The sequence below is a fragment of the Camelus ferus genome, chromosome 10 (assembly GCF_009834535.1).
Source record: "Camelus ferus isolate YT-003-E chromosome 10, BCGSAC_Cfer_1.0, whole genome shotgun sequence".
NCBI classification, from domain to species: domain Eukaryota; kingdom Metazoa; phylum Chordata; class Mammalia; order Artiodactyla; family Camelidae; genus Camelus; species Camelus ferus.
This window is the reverse complement of record NC_045705.1, coordinates 31,040,061-31,063,941: the sequence shown is the minus strand read 5'-3', so window position 1 is coordinate 31,063,941 and position 23,881 is coordinate 31,040,061. Positions and strand designations below refer to the sequence as shown.

The window sequence follows — 23,881 nt, the reverse complement described above, 5'->3', positions numbered from 1 at the left end:
CTTTGGTTTTTTTACTTAACAGTAAATCGTAGAGATGATTTAATATGGGTACCTAAAATGAGGGTGGGTAGTATTCTATGCATCCGAATTTATTGAATGGGACCTCTACTGCTGGACATGCAGATTGTTTCCAGTGTTTTGCTATTAAAAACAATGTAGCAATGAATAAATAACATGTCATTTCAAACATGTGAGCATGCATCTGAAGAACAGCTTTTCAAGAAGCAGAATCACTGAATTGAAGGGCATGTGGTAGATATTGTCCACTTGCCCAGTGGTACTAGTTGACCGTCCCACTGACAGTGTATGAAGTCCATTTCTCCATCTCCTGACAATATACTGTGTTATAAATCTATTGATCTTTGGTAACCTGAGGTAAAAAAAAATGATGGCATCTTACTGTAATTTTCTTATTCTAACAATTGTTTTTTTTTTTATTAACTGCTTATATCCTTTACCCCTTTTCTACTGAGTTGTCTTTTTCTTAGAGCTCTTTATATATTAAAGAAATTTTCTCTCTGTGATATGAATTATAAATATGTTTTCCAGTTTGTAGTTTGTCTTTTGATTTTGTCCCAGGCAGTTTTGCCATGTAAATATGTTTTCTTTTAAGCTATAGTAAAATGTATCCACCAATTTTTTTTTTGAACTCTGGATTTTATGTTATACTTCAAATGTCTTCCTCACTCTGAAATTTTTTTTAATATTACTTGATTTCTTTTTGTACTTTTTGGGTTTCATTCTTACATTTAAATGTGTGATCCATTTGGAGTTTGTTTTGGTATAAGATATGATGCATGGATCCAACTTAAATTTTTCCAGATGGCTGCCTAGTTGTCCCCATACAGTTTATTAAATCATGTTTCTTTTCTTCTCTGATTTATTTACTTTTTGGAGGGTGGGAAGGCAATTAGGTTTATTTATTTCTTAGTGGATGTACTGGGGATTGAACCCAGGACCTCGTGTGTGCTAAGCAGGTACTCTACAACTGAGCTCTACCCTCCCCACCCCTCTGATTTAAAATAACACTTTTATAATATTCTACTTCCAAAATGTATTTAGGCACACTTGAAAGAAATTAAAGTTTTTATTGATATTTTAAATTATTTTTCAAATGAAAGCAATAAATATTCATTATAGAAAGTTTGGGAAATAAAAAACATCCAGAGAAAATAAATATCAACCCTGAACCCACCATAAATAACTAAATATTTTGGTGTTTATCCATCCAGTCTTTTCCTGCGTGATTATATTTCTTACCTAATTGAGATGATACTAAGTCCCCCAAGTCAAGTGTGATCTAAATGCCCAAACTGGACCAGTCATCATCTGACCCAGACTGAATCCAGTCTTCCCGTCCTCCCCGGCCCCAGGGCAGGAGGTGGAGTAAACACCTTGACTCCTCCAGCTCCTTCATGCCCGCTCTCATTCTAGTCACCATGTCCTTCATATTTTCCCTCCAGAGACTTACAAGCCCTCAACTGCAAAGTCCTCTCAGTATGTAGATGAAGAAGCCAAGACCCAGAGAGAGGAAATAACTCGTAAAAGTCGGAGTGCTTTTAACTGCAGGAAACAGAGGACTCAACACAAAATGGCTCCACCAAAAGGGGATTTATCGTCTTCCATAATGAGAGGTCCATGGGTAGGGTCTGGAGGTATTTGTGCCTCCAATCTCCTCTGCCAACATCGGTCAAAGAGGGCCTGCAGCAATAGGTCAGATAAAGCCTCAGTTTGGGGAGAAACTCAGTAACTGTACTGTATCTTCAGTCCAATTTTGACAAGTTCTGGCTCCCTCAGGGTTCCGACTATCTACTGCTGCAGCATCCCAAAAGGTCCTGGTTTAAAACAACAACACTCAGTTCTATCCCTTGTGGGTCCGGAGGTGCACTGGGTTGAGCCAGGTGGTTCCCTTTCAGAGTCCCTGGTACAGCTGCAGGCAGACAGTGACTGGGCCAAGAGTCATCTTGAAGGCTTCCTCACACGGACTGCAAGCCCTTATGCTGGAACCTCCGCCGGGGTCAGGGCCACTTCATGGGATGCAATTTATACAGCTACACAAAGTTCCACGCTTAGAAGGGCTCTAGGTTGGGTTTGATGCTCTGTTATCACCATCTAAATTCTTTTCTGAACAAGAGGCCTTGCATTTTTATTTTGCACTGGACCTTGCAAATTAGATAACTGGTCTAATCTAATCTTACTGGAGTGGGTCTGTTGGCCACAGTATCTGCATGTGGTCTTTCCATGTGGCCTGGGCTTTCTCACATCATAATGGCTAGCTTCCAAGTTTCTGTTTCAAGAGAGGGCCAGGCTGAACCAGTGTCACCCTTTATGACCGAATCTAGGTCCTCCTCTTAGAGGGGAGTGACATGGTCCAGTGTCAGAAGAGCAGGTGGGATGAGAGATGCTGTCACAGCTCTTTGGAAAATGCCATTCGCCACATCTGGTCAGAAGCAGGCCACATCTGCATCCCTGCCCTCAACCTCCCCATCTGCAGAAGAGGCCTGGGGTTCCCTTCTGGGAAAGGGGCCAACAGAGAGTCAGGAATTTATCCTCACAGCCACGCCCAACTTCCCCCATTATGGTTGTTTACCAAGTGCTCAGAGGGATTGGAATCAGGGGCAGTGGGGCCAGGAGCCCAACCGAGAAGTTCCAAACGTCTACTCCCCTGGAGGGCTGAACTCTCCAAGGAAGGCAGGGACTCAGCACCCTGACATCTGTTTCTCCTGCCGGCATCTCTGCTTGGCTGATGATTCCTCCTCTTTCATTTCTCCCTGGGGCATGTTGTTGTCTTTCTCATTAACTTCCCCTCAACTCCCAGCAAGGTCCCTAGACTCTGAGCTCAGCTAATTCCCCTGTAATCCTCCGGCAAACCAGGAAGCTAATTAAATTGTGAGCTTGTGCGCTCACTCTCTGTCAGTCTCTGCATTTCTTCTCCGTCTCTCTTCCATCCATCTCTTCCCTTTCTTTTCCTTTCTTCCTAGTCCTGCATAGTTCAGATTCATCTGGACACTCTGAGTCTTTTCTTGGAGATCTCCCTGCCTCTCCTTGCTGCTTCTGTCTCCTGCCTTTCACTCTGTAGCCAGAGTAATCTTAAAATCCTGTTCTGAGCACCCTCCTCTCTACTGCAGGATAAACCAAGCTCCTTAGCTCGGCATTTAAGGCCCACACACCTTACCTGTCATGCCTCCTTCACAAACTCCCCTTGAACTGAGCCACATACAGGCCCATCTATGGCACCTCCACACCTTTTTCACACTCTTACCTTTGACTGGATCCCACTCCCTCACTCCTCTATCAGCACTATGTAAAATCCTCACCATCATTTAGAAGTAACTTCTGTGATACCTGACTCCCCCAGGTGGAATTTCTCCCTCCCAGAGCTCTCATACCACTTTGCACCTCTCTCCTGGTGCTGATCTCTTTTTACCTGTTAAGGTTTTTTATGTCCACATCCAGCCATTCTCACTAAATGATCAGCTCCTTGAAGGAAGGGTCTTTAGGTCCTATTCCTCTCAGCTTACTCCTGAGTACCTACCTAACAATGTGTCTTAGAACACTTCATTGTTGCCTCCTGGCTCAAAGTAGCAACTGGAGCTCCAGCCTTCATGCATACATTCTAGGAGAAGGGAAAAGAATAAGGAAGGCAAAACAGAGTGGGCCTCCCAGCTGAGTCAGTCCCTTTAAAGCACTTTTCTTTCCCAGTAACTTCTGCTTACACCTCATTGACCAGGTTTAGTTGCAGGAGACACTGGGTACATTGCTACCCTTCAAACTCACTTTATTTTACAGATGAAAAAATAAGGCCCAGAGAAGATCAGAGAATTAGGGAAACCACAGAGCATAGTATTTAAGGACTGGGTTTGGAGCTAGACAGACCTGGGTTTGAATCCTGCCTCTGCATTAACCTCTTTATTCCTTATTTGTAAAATTGGGCTAATGGTACCTATTTCAGGGGATGTTAAGGCATTAAATAAGGTAATGGTGAAATGAAAAAGCACTTAACACAGTTATTATTCATTGTCTCAGTCTGGGTTCCCCAAAGCCAACCCTGAGACAGATTTGGATACAAGTAGTTTATTTAGGAGGTGATTCCAGAAGCAGGGTGAGGGAGTGAGACAAGGAAGGGCAGAAAGAAAGCAGAGCATACAGGGATGAGCAAGTTCTCCCTGCGGACAACTTAGGCTTCACTCTGCTCAAGTCACTCTGAGACTGGAATGTGCTTAGGGACTGGGAATTGTCCCACTTTCAGGGGGACAGAAAATTGGAGGCTTTATCGACTAACTTTGGGCCCTCCTTGGTTGAGGATTGCCCTAGAGGCATTAATTCTCCACTTCCAGCCTGCCCCACGCTCACTTCGGAATGCCTCAGGAGAGAGACTGGGAGCGGGTTCAGGAACTCCGCAGGTGACCTCTAGGTAGGCCTCGGGGTTTGAGTAGGAGCACCGATAGCATCTGCTACACCCAATGAAAGGAACTTGCTATGAAAATTATGATTGTGTTGTTGTAGTCACACAACAAAGTAGTGGCAGGCAGCAACTACAACCTAGCCCAGGGCTCTCTTCTCTGAACCCCGCTGCCTCCTAACTTCCATTCTGGTGCACCCCTACCTTCACCCCAGCCTGCCCAAAACACCCACCAGTACCTGGCATCCTCTTTCTCCATATCCCTTTGCCAGTGGCCTCCACCTTGTCCCAACCTTGGATGTAAACCCTGTTGTCATCTGCCTCAGTCACCTGTTTCTACCCACTACCCTGACTTCTCTAGTGAAACTTTTTTGTTGACCCAGGGAAAGTGTGAAATGGCTTTCAGCCTGAGACAGACCTCCCCACCAGGATTTAATTGTCCTGCCTTGAGAGTCCTGCCTTCTTCCCTTCCCTCCCACAATTGGAATCACACCTTCAAAAGGCACCTTTCCGATGGCAACCCCACCCTCCTGGTCCAGAAGAGGTACTGTTGCCCTAAGAAGGGTTGTGGCTGCCACAGGTTGGCTCCCTGCCTTCCCCAGCTACATCGCTGTGTGGCTCATCCCACCCTCACCCTATCTCACCTCCCACCACACCGCACACAGGCCTTTTCAAGCTAGTGAAAAGGATGGGAGACAGTCGTGATCTGACAGGGCTAGACAGGCGCTTAACTTTGTGTCCCCAAATGCTCCCATGCCCAGCCCCAAATGCCTCCATTCATTCCTTTCCATTAAGACACATATCCATTCATTTCATCGTTCCCCCAACACCCAGAAGAACACTTACTGAGTTCATCATCATTGTCAACACCTTCAGGAGGACTAACCCATGTTAGATTAACTGGGATCCTGTAAGTTCTGAGAGTTCCAGAAGGAAAGCCCCAGAGGGCAGGGGGTTTCACGGGGCACTAGGCTTCTCAAGACTGCACAGAGGGTCTGTGGCAGAGCCAGGACTAGAGCCCAGGCCTCCTGAGTCAACCAGAGGCAGGCAGAGGGGACTGGCTCCTGGCAGCTGAGAGTAGGGCTCTTCAGAAGCCATCCAGTCAGTCAACCTCTACTGAGTGCCCTGCACAGCTGTCCAGAGAGAGGAGCAGCCTCCCTGAGGTGGGGTCAAAGCCCAGGGTGGAAGCCATGGAAGGGCCTCCATGAGTGCTGGGGTGGGAAGACAGCTGTCCCAGCCCTGATGCCCTGCTAGGTCCTGCCACACTGGCCCAACTAGGTAGGTGTCAGTGATCAACGTCCCTCAGCAAACAGGCCCTTCGAGCCCTCCCATTGCCCTTCTCAACCCTCTCCCTCCTTGCAGGCGCTGTGGAAGCAGCTTTTCCAGCCAAAACTCAGTTCTGCCCCGAGGACTCCCCTCCTTCTTCCTTACCGCCTCCACAGGGGGCCCAGGCTCACCCTCTGATGTCTGGGGGCTTTGTCTTCCTCCTTCATTCGTAACCAACCATGGGCATTTTCCAGTTTGGCGGTGAGGAAGAAAACAGGTCACTGTAAGCCCTTCCTTTACTGCCAGCATTGACCCATTTATCCTTCTTTTCCCTCAGACCCCCTCCCCCAGTGCCACTCAGCCTGGACATCTGTCCCAGCCAAAACCTCACCTTCCACTGTCCTTGCAGCCCAGAGCCTCGTCCAGTCTCTGCGCCCTGCTCCAATCCCCTCTCCTCAAACCAGGGAGGAGGCTGCTCTGTAGAGTGCCCTGAGCCACCCTTAGCTTGGCCTCTCCTCAGGCCTCAGTTTCCCCATCTGCTAACTTGGATTATTGATGGCTGCTCTCCAGACCCAGAGGATGAAGCCCTAGGGAGGTCACGGAGGAGGAAGGGCCTCCTGCACGCGGTGCCCCGGGCCCTGCGGCCCCGCACTGGGTCCTCGGCGCGCCCCTCCCTCTCTCTCCCCCTCCCTTCTCTCCCCCTGCCCGCCTCTCCCCCGCCTCTCCTCGCGCGGGTCCGGCGGCTCGCTCTTTCGCGGTCCTCTTTCCCTCGCTCCTGCCCGCGCCTCGCCTCCCGGCGCCCACCCCGGGGTCCCAGCGCCCCGCCCGCCTCCGCGGGCCCCGCCGCCCCCGCCAGGCCCGGCCCCGCCGCAGCGCGGGCGGTCAGTGCGTAGCCCGGTGCCCTCCCGGAGCCGGAGCCGGATCGCGGGCTCGGAGCGAACCCGACCGACCGCCGCCCCCAGCCAGGTGAGGGATGCTCCGGGGCGCGGGGAGCCAGGCTTTCTCCTTAACTGGAAGCGGGGGCGGGGGAATGGGTCCTTTTTCCCTGAAAGGAGGACCTGGGAGAGCTTCTCATGAAAGAAGCTCAAGGGCTTTTACTCCGAAGGGATGTATGAAGGAAGGTCTGAGGGGAAAAGGGTCTGGGGTACCATTTTCTGAGGGATATTTTTTTCCCATGAGAAAGGATTGTCTTCTTCCTTGTAAGGGGGACGGACTTATCTTGTCGGCAGCCTGAGGGGCTTTCAAGGTAGGTGGGGAGGGTGGTTTGGTCAGAGCTTGAGGGAGGGGGTGATTTGGGAGTGGGGTTTGATGCGGGAAGGTGGGGGGTCTCTGGAATTCCCTTTGACATGGCTGCATCTCCCCCGTGGATTCCGGAGCTCTGGGTCTGTCCAGTTCTCTGTGCCCTAGTTTTTTCTCTTTGAAGATGATAATTTTGAGCTTCACCTGGACAGAGCTAGGAACAGCCATTTCCTTCCCTGGAGCTGTGATGCCCGCCGGACACCCTCTCACCTCTGACCTGCTCTGGAAAGGGGGTTTAGGGAAGGATGGGGGACCAAGGATCTGGGAAATGGGCAGTGGTGGGTGAAATGAAAGCTGGGTACTGGACACACAGGAGGACCTTCTGGCACCGGCAGGGTGCACCAGGCTCGGCAGGGAGATTGCTGAGGGTAGGGTGAGCAGGTGCCCCTGGACCAAGACTCGCTGGGACAGCAGCAAGGTTAGGAAAAATGGAGATGTTTCCATACTCCCAGAAGACAACAATGCTAGTTTTTGGTTGGTTGGTTTTGTTTGGTTTTGCTTTCTTTCCCCTTCACCCTAGATCCCAAAACCCATTCTACTTCTCTCCCCTCCTATTTTTGCCAAAAGGGAAACTGAGGCAGATGACAGGTTGGCTGGAAATATTCATGTTCAGAAGGGAAAGGTGGTGGAGAGGAAAGCACACTGAACTTGGAGTCAAAAGACCTCAGTTCAAGGCTTGCCTCAGTGCTTCATGGGTGACCTTGGGCCAAAATGTTTTCTCATACTGGGCCTTGGCTTTCTCCGCTATAAAATGGGAGAAGGGCCACCTGACTTGCAGGTTGGTGTGAGATCAGATGTGCCCAAAGAGCTTTGTGAAAGGGAATGCACCAAATACTGTGAGGTGCAGATGGGCTCCCCAGCCTCCCTGCCCTCACCAAGGGTACTGGGGAGCCCATGGGGCACCTTTATAATAATGAGAACAGGTACTTCCTCTGGAGGGAGAGAGTGTTCAGCTGGGCTAGGGACTTGGGGTCTTTTTTATCAGAATTACATAAAGGCGCACGTTCCCCCAGGTGCAGCCATTCCACACAGTTGGGCAAGTAGAACATAGGTTGGACTTCAGTGCCCACCTCCCCTCAGGTGAACGTCCTCCCCTCAGGTGAACGTCCCTGTTGTGTGCGGTACAGCTGCACAGTTGCACCTGGCAGCCCTTCTCAGCAGACCCTCAGTGTCTCTAAGAGACATAAAGGTACACACATTCCCAGGGCATTTCCTATAGAAGCCTATGTCCTAAGCTGTTGCTAGCTCATTTTCTTTCCTGCTTTGCCTCCACTTTGCCTCCAGGGTAGGAGTTACTGAGTCGCTAACCCCTTATGTCAAGAGCCCGATCAGATAGCTTTTCTCAAGGTTAAGAGCAGAAGTATCTGCACACCTGGGCGGCACCACTGTCCACAAACCATGTTCACACTTGGTATCTCAGAGCATCCTCAGTGTAAACTTGTGAGGCAGGTGTCCTCCCCACTTACACAGAGGGCACCATGCCCAGAGAAAGTAAGGAACTTTCCTAAGATTTCACAGCATGTAAAGGATAGAGCCAGGACCTGAGCCCAGGTTTAGTTGTCGGTTCCCTCCCCTTCCCCACTACTGAGGAACCAAGCAGCTGACCTCACAGACTTGCCAAAGCCCTTCTGGAATTGTTACCCTCCCTCTCTATCCCCTGCAGCCCCTGGCTTTCCCTCTCAATGACCAGCCCCCAAGCCCAGAAGACTGAGTCCTTTTCTCTTACTCTGAGTTCATGGTGGGAGGGAACTACCTCAAAGCCCAACTTTCTGGCCTCTTTAGTGCAAGAAGGGCCCCTGGAGAGTTCAGAGGTTCGGTGTGAGAGCTGACCCCTGACTGAGTGAGAGGGCGGCAAAAGGGTCAGGGAGCAGCTGTTTCCTTTCCTGCCCAGGTGAGGGCCTAAACAGCAACCATCATGAAGGGTATCAGTATAAAGAGCCAGTTTCTGAGTGAGGGCCGGTCAAGGACCACAGAATAGGCAGGAAAGCGCAGCAAACCGGAGGCTGAAGGAAATTCAGAGATCTTCTGACCGCCCTCTGTGTTCCCAGGGCCCCTGGGTATCAAGGAGATGTGGTAAGCACAGCAAACAGGGCTACAGGCCCCTTCAACCAGAGCATTTCTGCTTGTATGCATGATATACGTCTGAGCTTTCACTTGAGAAGGGGGTTCGGTGGTTACAAAAAAAGGAAAAAAATTTCACTAGCCTCATCTAATGGTTCCCAAAGTGTGGTGGTCCCTGGACTAGCAGCATCTACATTACCTGGGTTCTTGTTAGAAATGCAAATTCTCAGGCTTCCTTCCAGGTGAGGTAGGGGTGGGGCCAAATAATGTGTGTTTTAACAGGCCCTCCAGGTGCTATGTAAATTGGAGAACCACTGACCTAGTCCGAGTATGTAGGAAACCAAGTCCTAGTTGTGGGTCAAGGGCTGGGCAGTGAAGGGAACCCATCTCCCAGTCCGCAGCTCCGGCAGCTCAGGAGATTTGGAGGTCACCCCTGCCCAACCCTCCTATCTTTGCCCTTGTGCCTCCCCTCCCAGGCGCCATGCTGCCGCTCCTGCTGGGCCTGCTGGGCCCGGCCGCCTCTTGGGCACTGGGCCCGTCAGCGGGCTCGTCAGAGCTACGCTCGGCCTTCTCAGCGGCACGCACCACCCCGCTGGAGGGAACGTCGGAGATGGCGGTGACCTTCGACAAAGTGTACGTGAACATCGGGGGCGACTTCGACGCGGCCACCGGCCAGTTCCGCTGCCGCGTGCCCGGTGCCTACTTCTTCTCCTTCACCGCTGGCAAGGCTCCGCACAAGAGCCTGTCGGTGATGCTGGTGCGCAATCGCGACGAGGTGCAGGCGCTGGCCTTCGACGAGCAGCGGCGCCCCGGCACGCGACGCGCCGCCAGCCAGAGCGCCATGCTGCAGCTCGACTACGGCGACACGGTGTGGCTGCGGCTGCACGGCGCCCCGCAGTACGCGCTGGGCGCGCCGGGCGCCACCTTCAGCGGCTACCTGGTGTACGCCGACGCCGACGCGCCTGCGCGCGGGCCGCCCGCGCCCCCCGAGCCGCGTTCGGCCTTCTCGGCAGCGCGCACGCGCAGCCTGGTGGGCTCGGACGCTGGCCCGGGGCCGCGGCACCGGCCGCTCGCCTTCGACACGGAGCTCGTCAACATCGGCGGCGACTTCGACGCGGCTGCCGGCGTGTTCCGCTGTCGCCTGCCCGGCGCCTATTTCTTCTCCTTCACACTGGGCAAGCTGCCGCGCAAGACGCTGTCGGTGAAGCTGATGAAGAACCGCGACGAGGTGCAGGCCATGATTTACGACGACGGCGCGTCGCGGCGCCGCGAGATGCAGAGCCAGAGCGTGATGCTGGCGCTGCAGCGCGGCGACGCCGTCTGGCTGCTCAGCCACGACCACGACGGCTACGGCGCCTACAGCAACCACGGCAAGTACATCACCTTCTCCGGCTTCCTGGTGTACCCCGACGTCATCTCCCCCGGCCCGCCCGGCCCGCCCGGCCTCGGGCCCCCGGAGCTCTGAGCCCGGAACCCGAGAGGAGCCCGGGGCGGTCCGGGGGCGTGCATGCCGAGGCGGGACCGCGGCCCGAACGCCCCGCCGGCGCGAGCATGAGGGCCCCCCAGCGCGGGTGCTCTGCCAATAAAGTGGGCCTGCGCCGGCGCCTGTTTGCCTGGGTCCTACGCTATGTCTTGACTACGGCGCTTTGTGTCTCGGGTGGGGGTCGGAGGGCAGAGGACAGGGTTTGGTCAGGTCCTGGAAGGACGAGGGGGTGGGAATTTGATTGACCCCTACTCGCCTAACCCCGTTGTGGGACTCCCTTCATGTTCCTTTCCAGTCAACTCCCTGTTGACCAACAGCATCATTCTTAGGGCTCGTCTGGTTCCTTTTTGTGACAAAGGACATCACCTCCTGCCTCACTGAGGGGTATGGGATTCAAGGAAACAATATATTTCTTCTTCCAGTGGGGCTTGTGAATTGGATGAGCAGTTGATTGATACCTGGTTGCCCTGATTCCTGCTCTCCCGGAATGGGGAGGGTGATTTGGTCAGGGCAGGGGTTAAACAACTTACTCTGACACAGAAGGACACAGGGCTCCAGGAGGCCAGAAGAAAACATTTTATGGGGTGAGTTACACAGGATCAGGGCTACACCAGCCTGCCTCAGTCCCCTCCCAGCCTCATTCCCTCCTCTGAGTCTTGTTGAGATGCACCAAAAAACATCTGCGCGGGAAAAGGTAATAGTCCTCCACCTACTTCCCTCCTATCCTCCAACAGGCTGAACTAAAAATGTCCAGTCTGTTCAGTCTCTTCTCCTAGCCCAGATGGGGACTTGGAGACTCAGGGACCCCAGAGCCTTGGTTGGGTTTAAGAGGGTACCTAAAGCAGGACTGGGCACTGAGCACTTGCAACTTCCCTGTAGATTCCACAGGACCTCTCATGGACTGTCAGAGTAAGAGTTGGAGGGTCTGACCTGGCCTTACTTGGGAGCAACTTCCCTTTCAGCATTTCTTAAACACACTTCTCAACCCTGATCTCAGTACACACACACACACTGCCTGCAAGTCCTGCCCTTAGGTCTGTGCCTGCTGCCTAAGCCCCAGAGCATGGGCCCAGGAAGGAGATATGAGGGAGGGGTAAGCGGGGTCCTGGGTACAAGCCAAGCCCAGAGGCCTGAACACAGTGGGAAGAACCAGGTGCCAGATGGAAGCCCCTGCCCAAATGGGTCTGGCTAAGGTGAGGAGTGGGGGGAGGGAGAATGACAGACAGAAGGGGAGGGTTAGGGCAAGGGGTCAAGGGTAGAGGCCCAGGGCCCCAGAGAAGGGGGTTGGCCCTGCGGGCAGAAGTCCTTGCACAGGTCCCAGAGTGTTTCCTGTGCCAGGAGGGTGAAGACCTGGGTCCAGCGACCTCGCGCCTCAGCCTCGCTAGCCACGTGGAGCCGGTAGATACAGGACAGGCCTGTGAGGAGCAGATGTTCAAAGTCCCAGGGGCTAAGAGGAGGTCCCTTCCGCAGGCTCTGGAACTGCTGCAGCTGCCGCTCAGCTCCCTCCAAGTCACTAGGCACGTGGTGCTGCAGGAGGAGCCTGAGTCGGCGACCTGGACGTGTGGATGCCAGCTCCTCATCCTGGATGTGCAGCTGCCCCATGATATCCAGCTCCAGCCCAGCCCAGAGCAGCTGCAAGGGGAGCCACGTAAGGGGTGGGCTGGGCCTAGGGAGCAGGACAGGAAGCAAGAGTGGGCCAGGGTGGGGCATAAGCAGGCAGTAGGACCATGCTGGGTTCCCCCTCCCTCCCCCAGCAACCCCAGCTTGAGGCATCCCCCACCCTGACCCGGAGTTTAGGGACCTCTGGACACCCGCACCCCCATGTCCCAGGCTGGAGGAAAGACCTCAAACATCACTTCCGGGGCCTCTGGCTTCTGCAGGCCACCTCCCACGATGGTGCTGTCCATGGACTGCCCTGGGGCAGCAGAGAGGAGTCAGGCCCCTGCCAAGCACCACCCTGAACACCCCAGCCTCCCAGAAGTGCCTAGAGGTGCTTAGAGGTTCTTCTATCTAGAAAATAGGAATGCCATCCCATGTCCACCTTCCCCTACACACAAATGCATGTTGACATTCTCTCCCAGGCATAGGTCTTATGATCCCAAAAGCATCATCCCAAACCCAGATACCATCTCAGCAAATGTCCGGGACTCCTCCCTGAACCTCTACAGTTCCCTTAGCCAAGAGTTCCAGGCCAACGAGTCACAAGACATTTCACTTCCCATCTTCCCTCCCTATAATCATCTGGGGACAGCGTGACCTAAAACAGTGCCAGTGACCCTCCTCAAAGGTTGAGGATCCCTTTGAGAAAAACCTATTCCTTCCCTGCTCCTCAGTAAGTGACCGTGTGCAAGGCAGGGAGGCCAGGCAAGGCAGGATGTCTGTTGCAGCTTCCTTCACCCCTCTTGGGGGTGCTGCCTAGCCCTTGGAATGATTGTCCTAAGCCCAGGGCAGATCAAGAGGTCCTACTTCGCACATCAGCTGGAATAAGCCCAAGGCCCATTGAGAGCACCTAGGGCTATCTCCATTCACTTCACCTGGACCTTTCTGGTTCTGGGGTTGGGGCCCACACCATTCCCCACTGAAGCACAGGTCAGCCTGGTACTCATCATGCTCATAGTTCCTAAACCCTGCTAGGCTCAAACAGAACCAAGTGTAACTGCTGTCAGCCGACAGCTTTTCTCGGCCCCCATCTACCCCATCTAAAGCCCCGGTACCTGCATGGTGCTGAGTTGTAGTCACCCCAGGGAGGAGGCAAGTGGCTACCATTAGCCAAGCCAGGAACTGCATTGTCCTAGCCTTGCCCCAGCAGGTCCTCTGAGTCTTACTCTCCCCAGCTGCTTTCTGCTCCTCCATCCGCCTGCCACACACCAGGGCTCCAACTTTCCACTGTAGACAGCTACAGCATTCCCTGCTTTGCGTCAGTCTTCAGTGCTCAGCAGGGAGGGGCTGGCTCTGGCTTCCCAGGGGCTCTTTCCATCCCATAGAAATGTGGAATTTTTGGTTGTTGGCAGTAGGAGCCTGGCTCCCTGCTTGTCAGGCCCTTTGCCTATTCCTGCCCAGATGGGTGGGATGCTGTCAATAGGAAAAAGGTGTTTGGTAGCAAAGAGCACTAGCTTAGCCCTCCCAAGAGGTAGGAAAGAGCCCAGGAAGTAGTACTACCTTACTATCTGTCCTCACCCCCAAAGCATTCTGCAGCTGAGCCCAGCCCATGACATCCCAGCCCAGCCCAGCCCAGCCCAGCCCAGCCCAGCCCAGCCCAGCCCAGGCCAGCCTCCAGAGCCCCTCTGTAGCCAAGAGCAACAGCTGCAAAGCCTCTTCCAACTGCAATGGCGGGTGTGCTGAGCAGACTGTTGACAGGCAGAGCAAAAACTTCCATGTCAGGCATTCAGCCACTGGCTGAACGGACCCCAGACTGGCTGGGGTGAGAAGTACTGTTCCCTGGCAGGCAGACACACAGATCTGCAGCTCCTGATTGTCTTTGGCCCCAGACTGGGACACTCTTTGCTTGCTTATAGCATTCTCAGCTCAGGCCAGAGTCCAGGAAGATTCCCTAAGCCCAAGTGTAATGGGCTGTCAGGTTGCAGGGAGCAGGACACAGGGTTCAAAAGAGCTGCAGCTCTTCTTGGCTTTGGCCCTGGGCTCTTGGAGCCCTGTAGTTGTTTGGATAGGATGAGGATGGGTGGGGGTTGCCCTCGTTCCACCCAGGCCCGAGTCCGTCAGCTGCCACCAGTCTCCTGTGACCAGGGGCTTTCTCTAGCCGTTGAAGACTGCTCTAACTCTCAGGAGAGGCCATGCCACGCCCATCCTGAGTCCTGTGGACTGTGAGAACTTTAAATTTCAGATCTAGAATCTCCCTCAGAACATCCAGGCCTGTAGGTCACCCTGTCTGCAACTGCGTTATTTAGTCTTATTAAAAAAGGACTCCCGGTTTGGAAAAGTCTCTCTAACAGAGTCAGCAAACCCCTGCCTGCACTTCCTCCTTCTCCTGAGTCTAAGCTTCACTTCCACTCATGATAAACACACAGGAAGTGGTGAGTTTAAGTAGGATTTTATTTACAGGGACACTCAATTATAGATAAGGCGCGTTCTAGGATACACATTCCTTCCCTGAAACTACTTGGTTTCAGGTTTCTTGTCTCCGGCTTCAAGCTTGAGACTCTCAGGGGGCTGGCGATAGGCAGGGAAAGCCTCCCATGGGCTGTTCAGATCAAACTTGCGGAACTCTTGGGCCAATTCCACTGGTTCAGCCACCACCCGCTTCACCTCATCATCGTAGCGTAACTGCAGAAGAAAAAGGCAGGCTTAAGTACTGAGGAAGGCCTTGTTACAGATATTAAGGCCCACTTTCCCAAAGCCATGGGTGACTTCTTCAGCCCTTTTACTTCTCTGCCCTTGACTCCTGTCCTGGCCTCTTTAGTCTCCATCCTCATCTGTGTTACTCATCAGGTCACATCCCAACCACAGCTTAAAATGGCCTCTACGTCATGCCCTGCCATCACCCAGTCAGGCCTCCCTCCATGCCCACCATCCCCAATTCATGAACTCTGAGCTCCTTTTCCATCAGAAATGACTTTGCTCACCCACCTACATACTTATAAGGTGATGGGAAGCACCTGCTCAGGATTAGGGAGCAATCAGTGGCTGAAAAGAGTAAACCTAAACTGGCAAGCACTCAAGTTCAGGCCCTGTGGCCTTGGCATTATCACTGCCCAGATGCAAGGTGGTAATTTTGGCGTGGCTTTTCTTGTTATTGGAGGATCAGCTGGATAAGGTAAGGACAATAAGGTGCTGGGAGTGTGACCATGCTAAACACACACAAAACAGGAGCATTTGGGTACTGAAGAGAAGGGCTGGCCTGACACTATCTCAACATTTCTAAGTTACTTTACTACAAAATCACTTGTGTATATATACAATACACCATCTTCCTGCTAATAAACAAACTACAACATGTTGCAGTGGTAGAGTAAAGCACTGAATTCTTCATAAGGTTTTTGTAGGCACATGTTACTGGTCCTGCCTCTGGCCATTCTCAAGGGTTGAACATTTAGTGTCGTGCCTTCTCAGAGATCCAAGGCAGGGTAAAATGATACTGATTCAGATCTTGAGGACAGACTAAGTGTGTCCTGAAGATTGCCTTGCTCATTAAAGTGACTGCAAAAATAATGGCTAACATCAATTGAGCATCTACAATACACCAGCTTTGCACATACATCAGTTAGCTTACCACAAATCTAATTAAGTACTATTATTGTTCCCATTTTGTAGATGAGAAGATTGTCAGAATGAAGCTAGGATTTGAATCCAGTACCAATGCTCTTAAACCACCTCAATCCACGGACCGTAATTTCTGCCCAAGATCCCTACCAGTCCCTCCCTGAGATGGCTGCCCATTCCAAGGCTCCTACCTCAACATAGCCAGACAGGGGGAAGTCTTTCCGGAAAGGATGTCCCTCAAAACCATAGTCTGTCAGGATCCTTCTTAGGTCAGGGTGGTTAGCAAAGAAGACTCCAAACATGTCCCAGATCTAGAAAACAGAGGCACTAAGCCAACCAGCCACCACAGCCAACAAAGGGGTGAGGGCTGCAGTGTATCCACTAGTTTCTATCAGTTCTGCAACTCAGGCCCAGAGGCAGGGTCCACCACGTCCAGCAACTCACCTCCCTCTCATACCAGTTGGCTGCCTTGTACACAGACACAGAAGACTCTATGGGCGTCAGCTCATCCGTATAGGTTTTCACACGGATCCGTGAGTTGAAGCGAAGAGACAAGAGGTTGTAAACAATCTAGGGAGAACGGAAGGAACGGAAGGAACTGAAGGACCAAGGTGACCACAGGTTGAGGGGTCTGAGACGGAAGTCCCTGAGTGGGAGCATAACAATGAGGATACAGGGTGGGTTAACCTGCCTGCCTTTGAACCTGCCTTCTGTCTGAAGTTCAAAACCTCCAGATGCTCCTATACTTACAACCACTTCCAAAGGCCTAAGCCAACTATAGCTCAGCATGTCAGCATGCTTGTCTTTGCTCATGCTATTGGATGTCTCCGACCCGCCCTCCCTCACTGGGCTAATTCCTGGTCTCCTGGTTATCCATTAAGATTCAGCACAGACTTTCTCTCTCCCTTCAAAAAAGCCTATTAGACAGGGCTAAGTGCTCCCCCTGCATTCTTAAAGCATCTCTCCAACATCCCATAAATCATGTCACTATGGTAAACTGTTTTTTATGTCCCTCTTCCTCAATAGTGTGTGGGGGACTCTTGGAGGGCAGGCATTGGGTGTTATTTCTCTCTTGATCCCAGAATCTGGCAAAAAGTAGATAACCAGTAAATATCAATAGTTAAAGTATTGAGAACTATTAATCTACCTGTACTACCTCATTTAATCCTTACAACCACTGTGTGAGATAGGGACAATTTTATACTTACTTTGCACATAAAACTAAAGCCCTGAAAGATCAAACAAAATGTCTGAAGTCACGGAGGTTTTTAATGGCAAAGCTAGAATTCACACTCAAGGTCTACTTGATTCTGAGGCCCTGATTTAACTGCTGTGTTGTATTGTTTGACCTGAACTGAAACTAAGGAGGCTGTGGTTCTCATAGGTAGCTGCCACCCTAAAACAGTTCTGTCCCCTTTCCTTACTTTACTTTCCAAATCTCAAATCTCCTGACCGACCTCAAAACGGTTCTGCCGGGTGGGGACATCCACTGCTGTCAAGTCAGCCAAGGATTTGAATTGTGCGTTGATGTGATCCCTGAGGAAAGTCAGCACTGGGATGACTCCATCAGGATGGATACAGATCTCTAATTCATTGAAGCAGGACACCTGCAGACATGGAAAAGGAGAGGCGAGGTAACAAAGCTACAGAGGGAGCAGCAAACTTCAAGGGGAGTCTCCTGGTTTAAGACAGAGAAAGAAAACCAAGTTGGGATGGAGGAGTCTGTGGTTTCTTTGATTCCAGACTGCCCACTCCCACATGCCCTGAGAACATGGTTCTTTCTTGACCCAAACAAGAGTAGTGAATATTACCTGAACTTGTTGGACATACTTGGGCAGGATTTCAGCCACATACTCTCCAAAAGCTGAGAGCTGCTTGTGGACCACATCATTCCGTGGTCTGACAGTGGCTGGAAGGAGAAATCATACATAAGAAAGGAACGCAGAAGGCAGCAGCCAGCCCTGCATTCAGTCTCTTGGGCTTGTAAGGGGTGTTGTCTCCCAGTCAGGACTCCCTCCAGAACCTTGAGAAAGGTGAAGGTGGAAGGTTCCTCTTCCAGGGAACAGGAAGTGATGAAAACATCAGGAAAATGCCACCTACACAGTCCAAAAAGGCTCACCTTATTACTGCAGCTGTGGTGTCTACCTCTTCTCAGAACTACCTCGTGGTTCTTCCTTCACAATGCCTGCATTTCTGCTAAAGCAGCGTTTGCCTCAGCTCTCTTACCAGACTAGGAGCTCTTTAAGGGTGAGAAGTAGAATTTAGGCTTCTCTGTATCTCTCAGCATCTGGCTCAGAGCAAGTTCTCAACTAAGACTTCAGAGCTGAAGAGCCCTCATTGATTATGTAGTTGAAATCTTTTTTATTTATTTACTGCACAGATGATGAAATTGAGGCCCAGAAAGGGGGCAATGCCGTCGCATGACTCCCAGTCGTCCTATGTTGACTGTAACTTATCCCTGTATGCTCATTCGTGCAACATTAAATCGCTGAGCAACCACACATCATAGCTGCAGAGTTAAGTGTTTTTCTGCCTTTGGCAGCAGGCAGGACTGCTCTGTCACTCATTAGTGCTGTGATCCTGGGCAGGTTACTTCTCTGGATTGTTGCCTGATCTATGGTAGAAAAGCATAACACTGCCTACCTCCTAAGAATGTTGTGAGGATTAGATAAGATCATTCATTAATCGCTTTGCAAGGTGCCTGGCACACAATGAGCACTCAGTTAACGTAAGCTACTATTTTAACAGTGCTCTGAGAACCAAAGGTTAAGTCTCCTGCTCTCAAGGAGCTGACAGTTTAATCAGGAAAAAAAAAAAAAAAAAAAACATGGAAATTGACAAGGAGCAATAGGGCCATAACACAGAGGCCTAAGAGCACAGGGAGGGCCCGATTCTGCCTGCAGAGTGAGGGCCATTGCAATCAGCTCTCCAGAGACAAGCAAAGATTTGCCAGGAGGACGCAGAGAAGGGCAGCCCAGGACAAGGGCAAATATCTGACAAAGGTAATGAAGGGGGGCCCCGCCTGTAGTCCCGAGAAGGGCCCGACCCGCACATACTCACGGCGCGTGTCGGCCGCAGTGCTTTCCCACCTCACCGGCAGCAACAGCACCGAAGGTCGCGCGGCCACTGCATAGGAAGATAGAGACACTGAAGCCCAGAGGGAGGCCTGAGGGGCTCCCTGCTCTGGACGCGTCGCCGCTCCCGCCCCGGGCCTCAGCTGGCTGCCCCAGCTCACCCCTGGCCAGCGCCGCGGACCCCGCAAGCCCCCGCCACCAGCCCCTTGCCGCCGCAGCCGCCATGATCCCCGGATGCAGACCAGGCGGCCGAGGCCAATCCCGCAGGACACGGAGCCCCAAGGGCAGGGACCGGAAGCGGAAATGTGCATAGGATCTCCTTCCGGGCGGACGAGGGGCCGGAAGTAGAGGTTCCGGGTTCCGGGCTTCGGAATGAAAGGAGGGAAGGCAGGTGAGAAAGCGAAGCCAGTAGGTGAGGAAATCATGAGGTGAATGTGTCCTTAGTTTAGTGTGACAGAGGCTGGAGAGAAGGCGAGGATCCTAAAGAACTGGACTGGTGAGAGGAGGAGAAGCGGCGAGAGTTCTGGGTTCCAAATTCCACACCCCTCCCCCGCTCCCTAGGCTAAGCTTTTGATGAGGGCCAGCGGGCATGGCTAGGGGGAGGCGGATAGAAGAACGGTTTCCCTGGCTACTGTCTCCCAGGCGACTCCAAGTGGAGCAAGGACACTGCACGTGGCGATGTGCCTCCTGGGGGGGTGGTCCCATGCTCCGGACGGCTGGGCTGCGTCTCGAGTTCTGGGACGAAGCCTTGGAGAGTCATTAGGGCGAGCAGGGAAATGCCGGGTAGAGGCTCAGAAAAGAGTAAATGTGGGGCTGGTAGATGTACCAGGCCAAGAGTCGAATTGGAAGTTCTGGGTTCCATGCGCAGGGGAAGAGGGGTCTGGTCACAAGGACGCGGGGGACTTTTTGTCGCGTTCTGCTGTCCTGAGCCTCACTAGTTTTATGCCCGGTAGTTATTTGGTTAGTAAGTCTTTTTGCCAGGCTTTTCAAAGCATAGGCTTCCTCCAACCCCTTGCTTTCACGTATTGACCTAAATACCAAGCCTTTTGTTACATCATGGAAAGGAGTATTCCATGTTTTCTCAGGGAAGCACCCAGAGTAGGAAATTTTGATTTCATTAGGAATAGGCAGTTACTGCAGGAGAATGAACCCAGCTTTGGTTGAAGGAGAACATCATATGTCATTAGCAGGGCCGGGACTGAGGCTAATCTGAGCCCACTGTGCCCTCGCTTTTCTCCTCTCCCTCCCTGAACTGGACATTTAGATTCATATACTGTGGCTGTGGATTCCTTAAGTTACTCAGAGTGGTGGTGTTTTGCAGACAGCTGGCAGAGAGAGAAGTTGGCTACTACCATGGAATCACCAGAGGAGCCTGGAGCATCTATGGATGAGAACTACTTTGTGAATTACACTTTCAAAGATCGGTCACACTCAGGCCGTGTGGCTCAGGGCATCATGAAACTGTGTCTGGAGGAAGAGCTCTTTGCTGACGTCACTATTTCAGTGGAAGGCCGGGAGTTTCAGCTCCACCGATTGGTCCTCTCAGCTCAGAGCTGCTTCTTCCGGTCCATGTTCACTTCCAACTTGAAGGAGGCCCACAACCGGGTAATTGTGCTGCAGGATGTCAGCGAGTCTGTTTTCCAGCTCCTGGTTGATTATATCTACCATGGGACTGTGAAACTTCGAGCTGAGGAGCTGCAGGAAATTTATGAGGTGTCAGACATGTATCAGCTGACATCTCTCTTTGAGGAATGTTCTCGGTTTTTGGCCCGCACAGTGCAAGTGGGCAACTGCCTTCAGGTTATGTGGCTGGCAGATCGGCACAGTGATCCTGAGCTCTACACAGCTGCCAAGCACTGTGCCAAGGCCCACCTGGCTCAGCTACAGAGCACAGAAGAATTTCTCCACTTGCCCCACCATCTACTCACTGACATCATCTCGGGTAAGTTGGGGGTGGGGCACATCATACCCCACCACACAGGTATGATGTTCAGAGAACATTCTAGTTCAAGAGAAGGGTACCCTCAGGCTTCCTGGCATTAATTTACAGTATTATTCTTGATAGGAATTTAGATGCCTTCAGAGACAGAGTCCCTTCTAGAGGAATAAGCCAGGAAAATAAAAGAAACAGCACTTCACAATATATACAAATGTTGAATCAAAAACAAACAAAGTGGAGTGGGGGAGGGTATAGCTCAAGTGGTAGAGCGCATGCTTAGCATGCTCAAGGTCCTGGGTTCAATCCCCAGTACCTCCTCTAGAAATAAATAAATAAAACCCAGTTACCTCCCTCCCTCCCCCCAAAATAAAAATTTTTAATTAAAAAAAAAATTGTGACTGTGTGGTGATGGATGCTAACTAAATTAAAAAAAAAAAAAAGCAGCACTTAGCCACAAAAGGAAGTGAGGAGCTATCTGTATTTATACTCTAATCTCTCTTGTGCATAAGTGTTCTCATCCATGTGCTTTGCATGTACTTGTGGGACTAGTTACCTAAATAAATTGGCAGTGAGTCAGGATCACTAAATAAACTTTTCAAGTGATTGGCCAACTTTAGGTAACAAGTGAGGTATAACCATACTTGAAGTGTGAGCTCTGTAGCCTAATAGATTGCTTCCATGGCAAATGAGATCATATCAAGCATCCATTCTAATTAAAAGAAATAAGGCAATTTTAGGTTAATTTCTTACACATACATATACATACATGGTTGTAGTCTAACAAAGGGTTTCACATTTTAAAAGCCACCAGTTCTAAATTTCCCTTCTGGATCATTATCTTGCCATTGACCATGCCATTCCTCTGGCTCTTGCAGATGGAGTTCCATGTTCCCAGAACCCAACAGAGGCAATAGAAGCCTGGATCAATTTTAACAAAGAAGAAAGAGAGGCTTTTTCAGAGTCACTCAGAAGTAGCTTGAAGGTAAGGCAGATTTCTTTAGGGTTGGGACACTATAATATCCATGCATTCCAGCCATCTATTGGCCTGGCCTCTTTGATGGTTAGTGAATAAGTCTTTGGATTAAAGTTGATAAGAGCTGGGGAGGAGGATGTGTAGTTGAGTCCAGAAGCACCAGCCTCTGGGCTCCAAAACTCCCTGAGAAAATTACTTTCATCATTGCTTTAACAATCCGAAGCACCCGCTCATGATAGTTTTAAAAAAGCTGAAAGGATGAATGTAACAGATTCTCTGTCCCAGCATAAGGTGCCTGAAAATGATTAGAGTGATTGGAGGAGAGTCAGGATGACATTCAGTTACTAGAGGGGAGTAGGTTAGAGCAAAATACAAGTGTGTGGTCCAGGACCTTAAGGATATGCGTCTCAGCTGAGCCTTAGCCTAGAACTGATAGATACCATTTATAACTTTAATTTCACCAATAGGAAATTGGGGAGAATGTACACATTTACCTGATCGGGAAAGAGTCATCTCGTACCCACTCGTTGGCTGTGTCCTTACATTGTGCAGAAGATGACTCCATCAGTGTAAGTGGCCAAAACAGCTTGTGCCACCAGATCACTGCAGCCTGCAAGCATGGCGGAGACTTGTACGTGGTGGGAGGGTCCATCCCAAGGCGCATGTGGAAGTGCAACAATGCCACCGTGGACTGGGAGTGGTGTGCACCTTTGCCCCGAGACCGGCTCCAGCATACCCTGGTGTCTGTGCCCGGGAAGGATGCCATATATTCATTAGGTGGCAAGACACTGCAGGATACCCTCTCCAATGCAGTTATCTATTATCGGGTAGGTGATAACGTTTGGACTGAGACAACCCAGCTAGAGGTGGCTGTTTCCGGGGCCGCTGGTGCCAACCTCAATGGGATCATCTACCTACTTGGGGGGGAGGAGAATGACCTGGACTTCTTTACCAAACCATCCCGACTCATCCAGTGCTTTGACACAGAGACAGACAAGTGCCATGTGAAACCCTACGTGCTGCCCTTCGCTGGCCGCATGCACGCAGCTGTGCATAAGGATCTGGTGTTCATCGTGGCTGAAGGGGACTCCCTGGTGTGCTACAATCCCCTGCTAGACAGCTTTACCCGGCTTTGCCTTCCTGAGGCCTGGAGCTCTGCCCCATCCCTCTGGAAGATTGCCAGCTGTAATGGGAGCATCTATGTTTTTCGAGACCGATATAAAAAGGGGGATGCCAACACCTACAAGCTTGACCCTGCCACTTCAGCTGTGACTGTCACCAGAGGCATTAAGGTGCTGCTTACCAATTTGCAGTTTGTGTTGGCCTAAGGCTGTGAGAAGAGCAGCTGACTTTGATGCTCCCTTTTTCCAGCACCTACCCATCCAAACTCGAAGTCCCCGGGGTCCCGATTTGGGTACTGTGTTATTTTTTGGCACATGTTAGAAAGGCAGTGCCTCAGCCCTTCCCTGAGCCCATAAGAGTGTTCCGTTAGGGGCTTTTTAGACTGCTGCTGCTCTGCTGGCTGCTTGAACTGAGAGTAGGTCAGCCCATTCTCTGCCATCCGCTTGTAACCCTGTGCCTCACTACAGACTGCTTAGAGCAAGCCTCTTCTCCAGCCCTGGGCACAGCCTCATCTCTTTACCTGATCACTGTTAAGTAGAAGCACTCCTGATCCCAGGACAGAAGGAAAGATGCCCAATCTACCTTCTTTTTCTTTTTCCTGCAGCCTGCAAAGTGGCTAGTTGGTAATTTTTCCACAAAGAATTAGGTGTTAGAATTCTCCTTCAGGCTTTGGTTGGGAGAATGGACTAAGCTGAAGGTGTCCTTCACCAGCAAGAGGCAACCACAGAATTCAGGATGTACCATCTATTGCTTTCTCATCAATCTGTCAGGAAATATATACTTTGGTTTTATTTTTTGGCTTATTCCAAGGGGTAAGCCAGAAAGAAGTAGAAAAGATTATTTCTGATTAATAGCAGAAACTTTTTTCAAACTCAAATAGGTCTCTACTCTTTTAAAAGCTCTAAGCTAAGTCAAGAGCTAGGAACTGTTCATACAAATAAAAGTTTTTGAAGGGATATGGTATGTGTGTCTGTTTTGAATTCTGAAGGGGTGACTTCCTAAGGGAAACTAATTCCATACCCACACATTTCTCAGTCAGTCACTA

The 23,881-nt window shown here is 51.2% G+C and overlaps 4 protein-coding genes across 12 annotated transcripts; 2 read left to right on the top strand and 2 right to left on the bottom strand.

Annotated features, from left to right (window-relative positions):
* Positions 1-6,535: 6,535 nt before the first annotated feature.
* On the top strand, positions 6,536-10,628 carry C1QTNF4 (C1q and TNF related 4). Of its 3 annotated transcripts, none has more exons than XM_032488666.1 (3): positions 6,541-6,634; positions 6,848-6,914; positions 9,505-10,628. In XM_032488666.1, exon 3 carries the CDS (start codon positions 9,510-9,512, stop codon positions 10,491-10,493), a length of 984 nt encoding a protein of 327 aa, XP_032344557.1. In that variant the 5' UTR covers positions 6,541-6,634; positions 6,848-6,914; positions 9,505-9,509; the 3' UTR covers positions 10,494-10,628. The 3 variants fall into 3 exon arrangements, with proteins under 3 accessions (XP_032344559.1, XP_032344557.1, XP_032344558.1); XM_032488667.1 differs by having other exon boundaries at positions 6,572-6,634; positions 6,852-6,914; XM_032488668.1 differs by lacking the exon at positions 6,848-6,914 and having other exon boundaries at positions 6,536-6,634.
* A 443-nt stretch (positions 10,629-11,071) lies between these two features.
* FAM180B (family with sequence similarity 180 member B) lies at positions 11,072-13,695 on the bottom strand. Of its 2 annotated transcripts, XM_014563973.2 has the most exons (3): positions 13,226-13,695; positions 12,356-12,426; positions 11,072-12,143 (listed from the first exon to the last, which is right to left on the bottom strand). In XM_014563973.2, exons 1-3 carry the CDS (start codon positions 13,362-13,364, stop codon positions 11,748-11,750), a joined length of 606 nt encoding a protein of 201 aa, XP_014419459.1. In that variant the 5' UTR covers positions 13,365-13,695; the 3' UTR covers positions 11,072-11,747. The 2 variants fall into 2 exon arrangements, with proteins under 2 accessions (XP_014419459.1, XP_032344556.1); XM_032488665.1 differs by lacking the exon at positions 13,226-13,695 and having other exon boundaries at positions 11,072-12,177.
* Positions 13,696-14,540: 845 nt separating this feature from the next.
* NDUFS3 (NADH:ubiquinone oxidoreductase core subunit S3) lies at positions 14,541-19,119 on the bottom strand. Its single transcript, XM_006190266.3, has 7 exons — positions 18,964-19,119; positions 18,789-18,854; positions 17,540-17,637; positions 17,186-17,335; positions 16,173-16,298; positions 15,920-16,039; positions 14,541-14,792 (listed from the first exon to the last, which is right to left on the bottom strand). Exons 1-7 carry the CDS (start codon positions 19,025-19,027, stop codon positions 14,625-14,627), a joined length of 792 nt encoding a protein of 263 aa, XP_006190328.1. The 5' UTR covers positions 19,028-19,119; the 3' UTR covers positions 14,541-14,624.
* On the top strand, positions 19,066-23,792 carry KBTBD4 (kelch repeat and BTB domain containing 4). Of its 6 annotated transcripts, none has more exons than XM_006190263.2 (4): positions 19,066-19,193; positions 20,124-20,744; positions 21,617-21,723; positions 22,182-23,792. In XM_006190263.2, exons 1-4 carry the CDS (start codon positions 19,175-19,177, stop codon positions 23,040-23,042), a joined length of 1,608 nt encoding a protein of 535 aa, XP_006190325.1. In that variant the 5' UTR covers positions 19,066-19,174; the 3' UTR covers positions 23,043-23,792. The 6 variants fall into 6 exon arrangements, with proteins under 6 accessions (XP_006190325.1, XP_014419476.1, XP_006190326.1 ...); XM_014563990.2 differs by having other exon boundaries at positions 19,137-19,214; XM_006190264.3 differs by having other exon boundaries at positions 19,160-19,298.
* Positions 23,793-23,881: the final 89 nt, after the last annotated feature.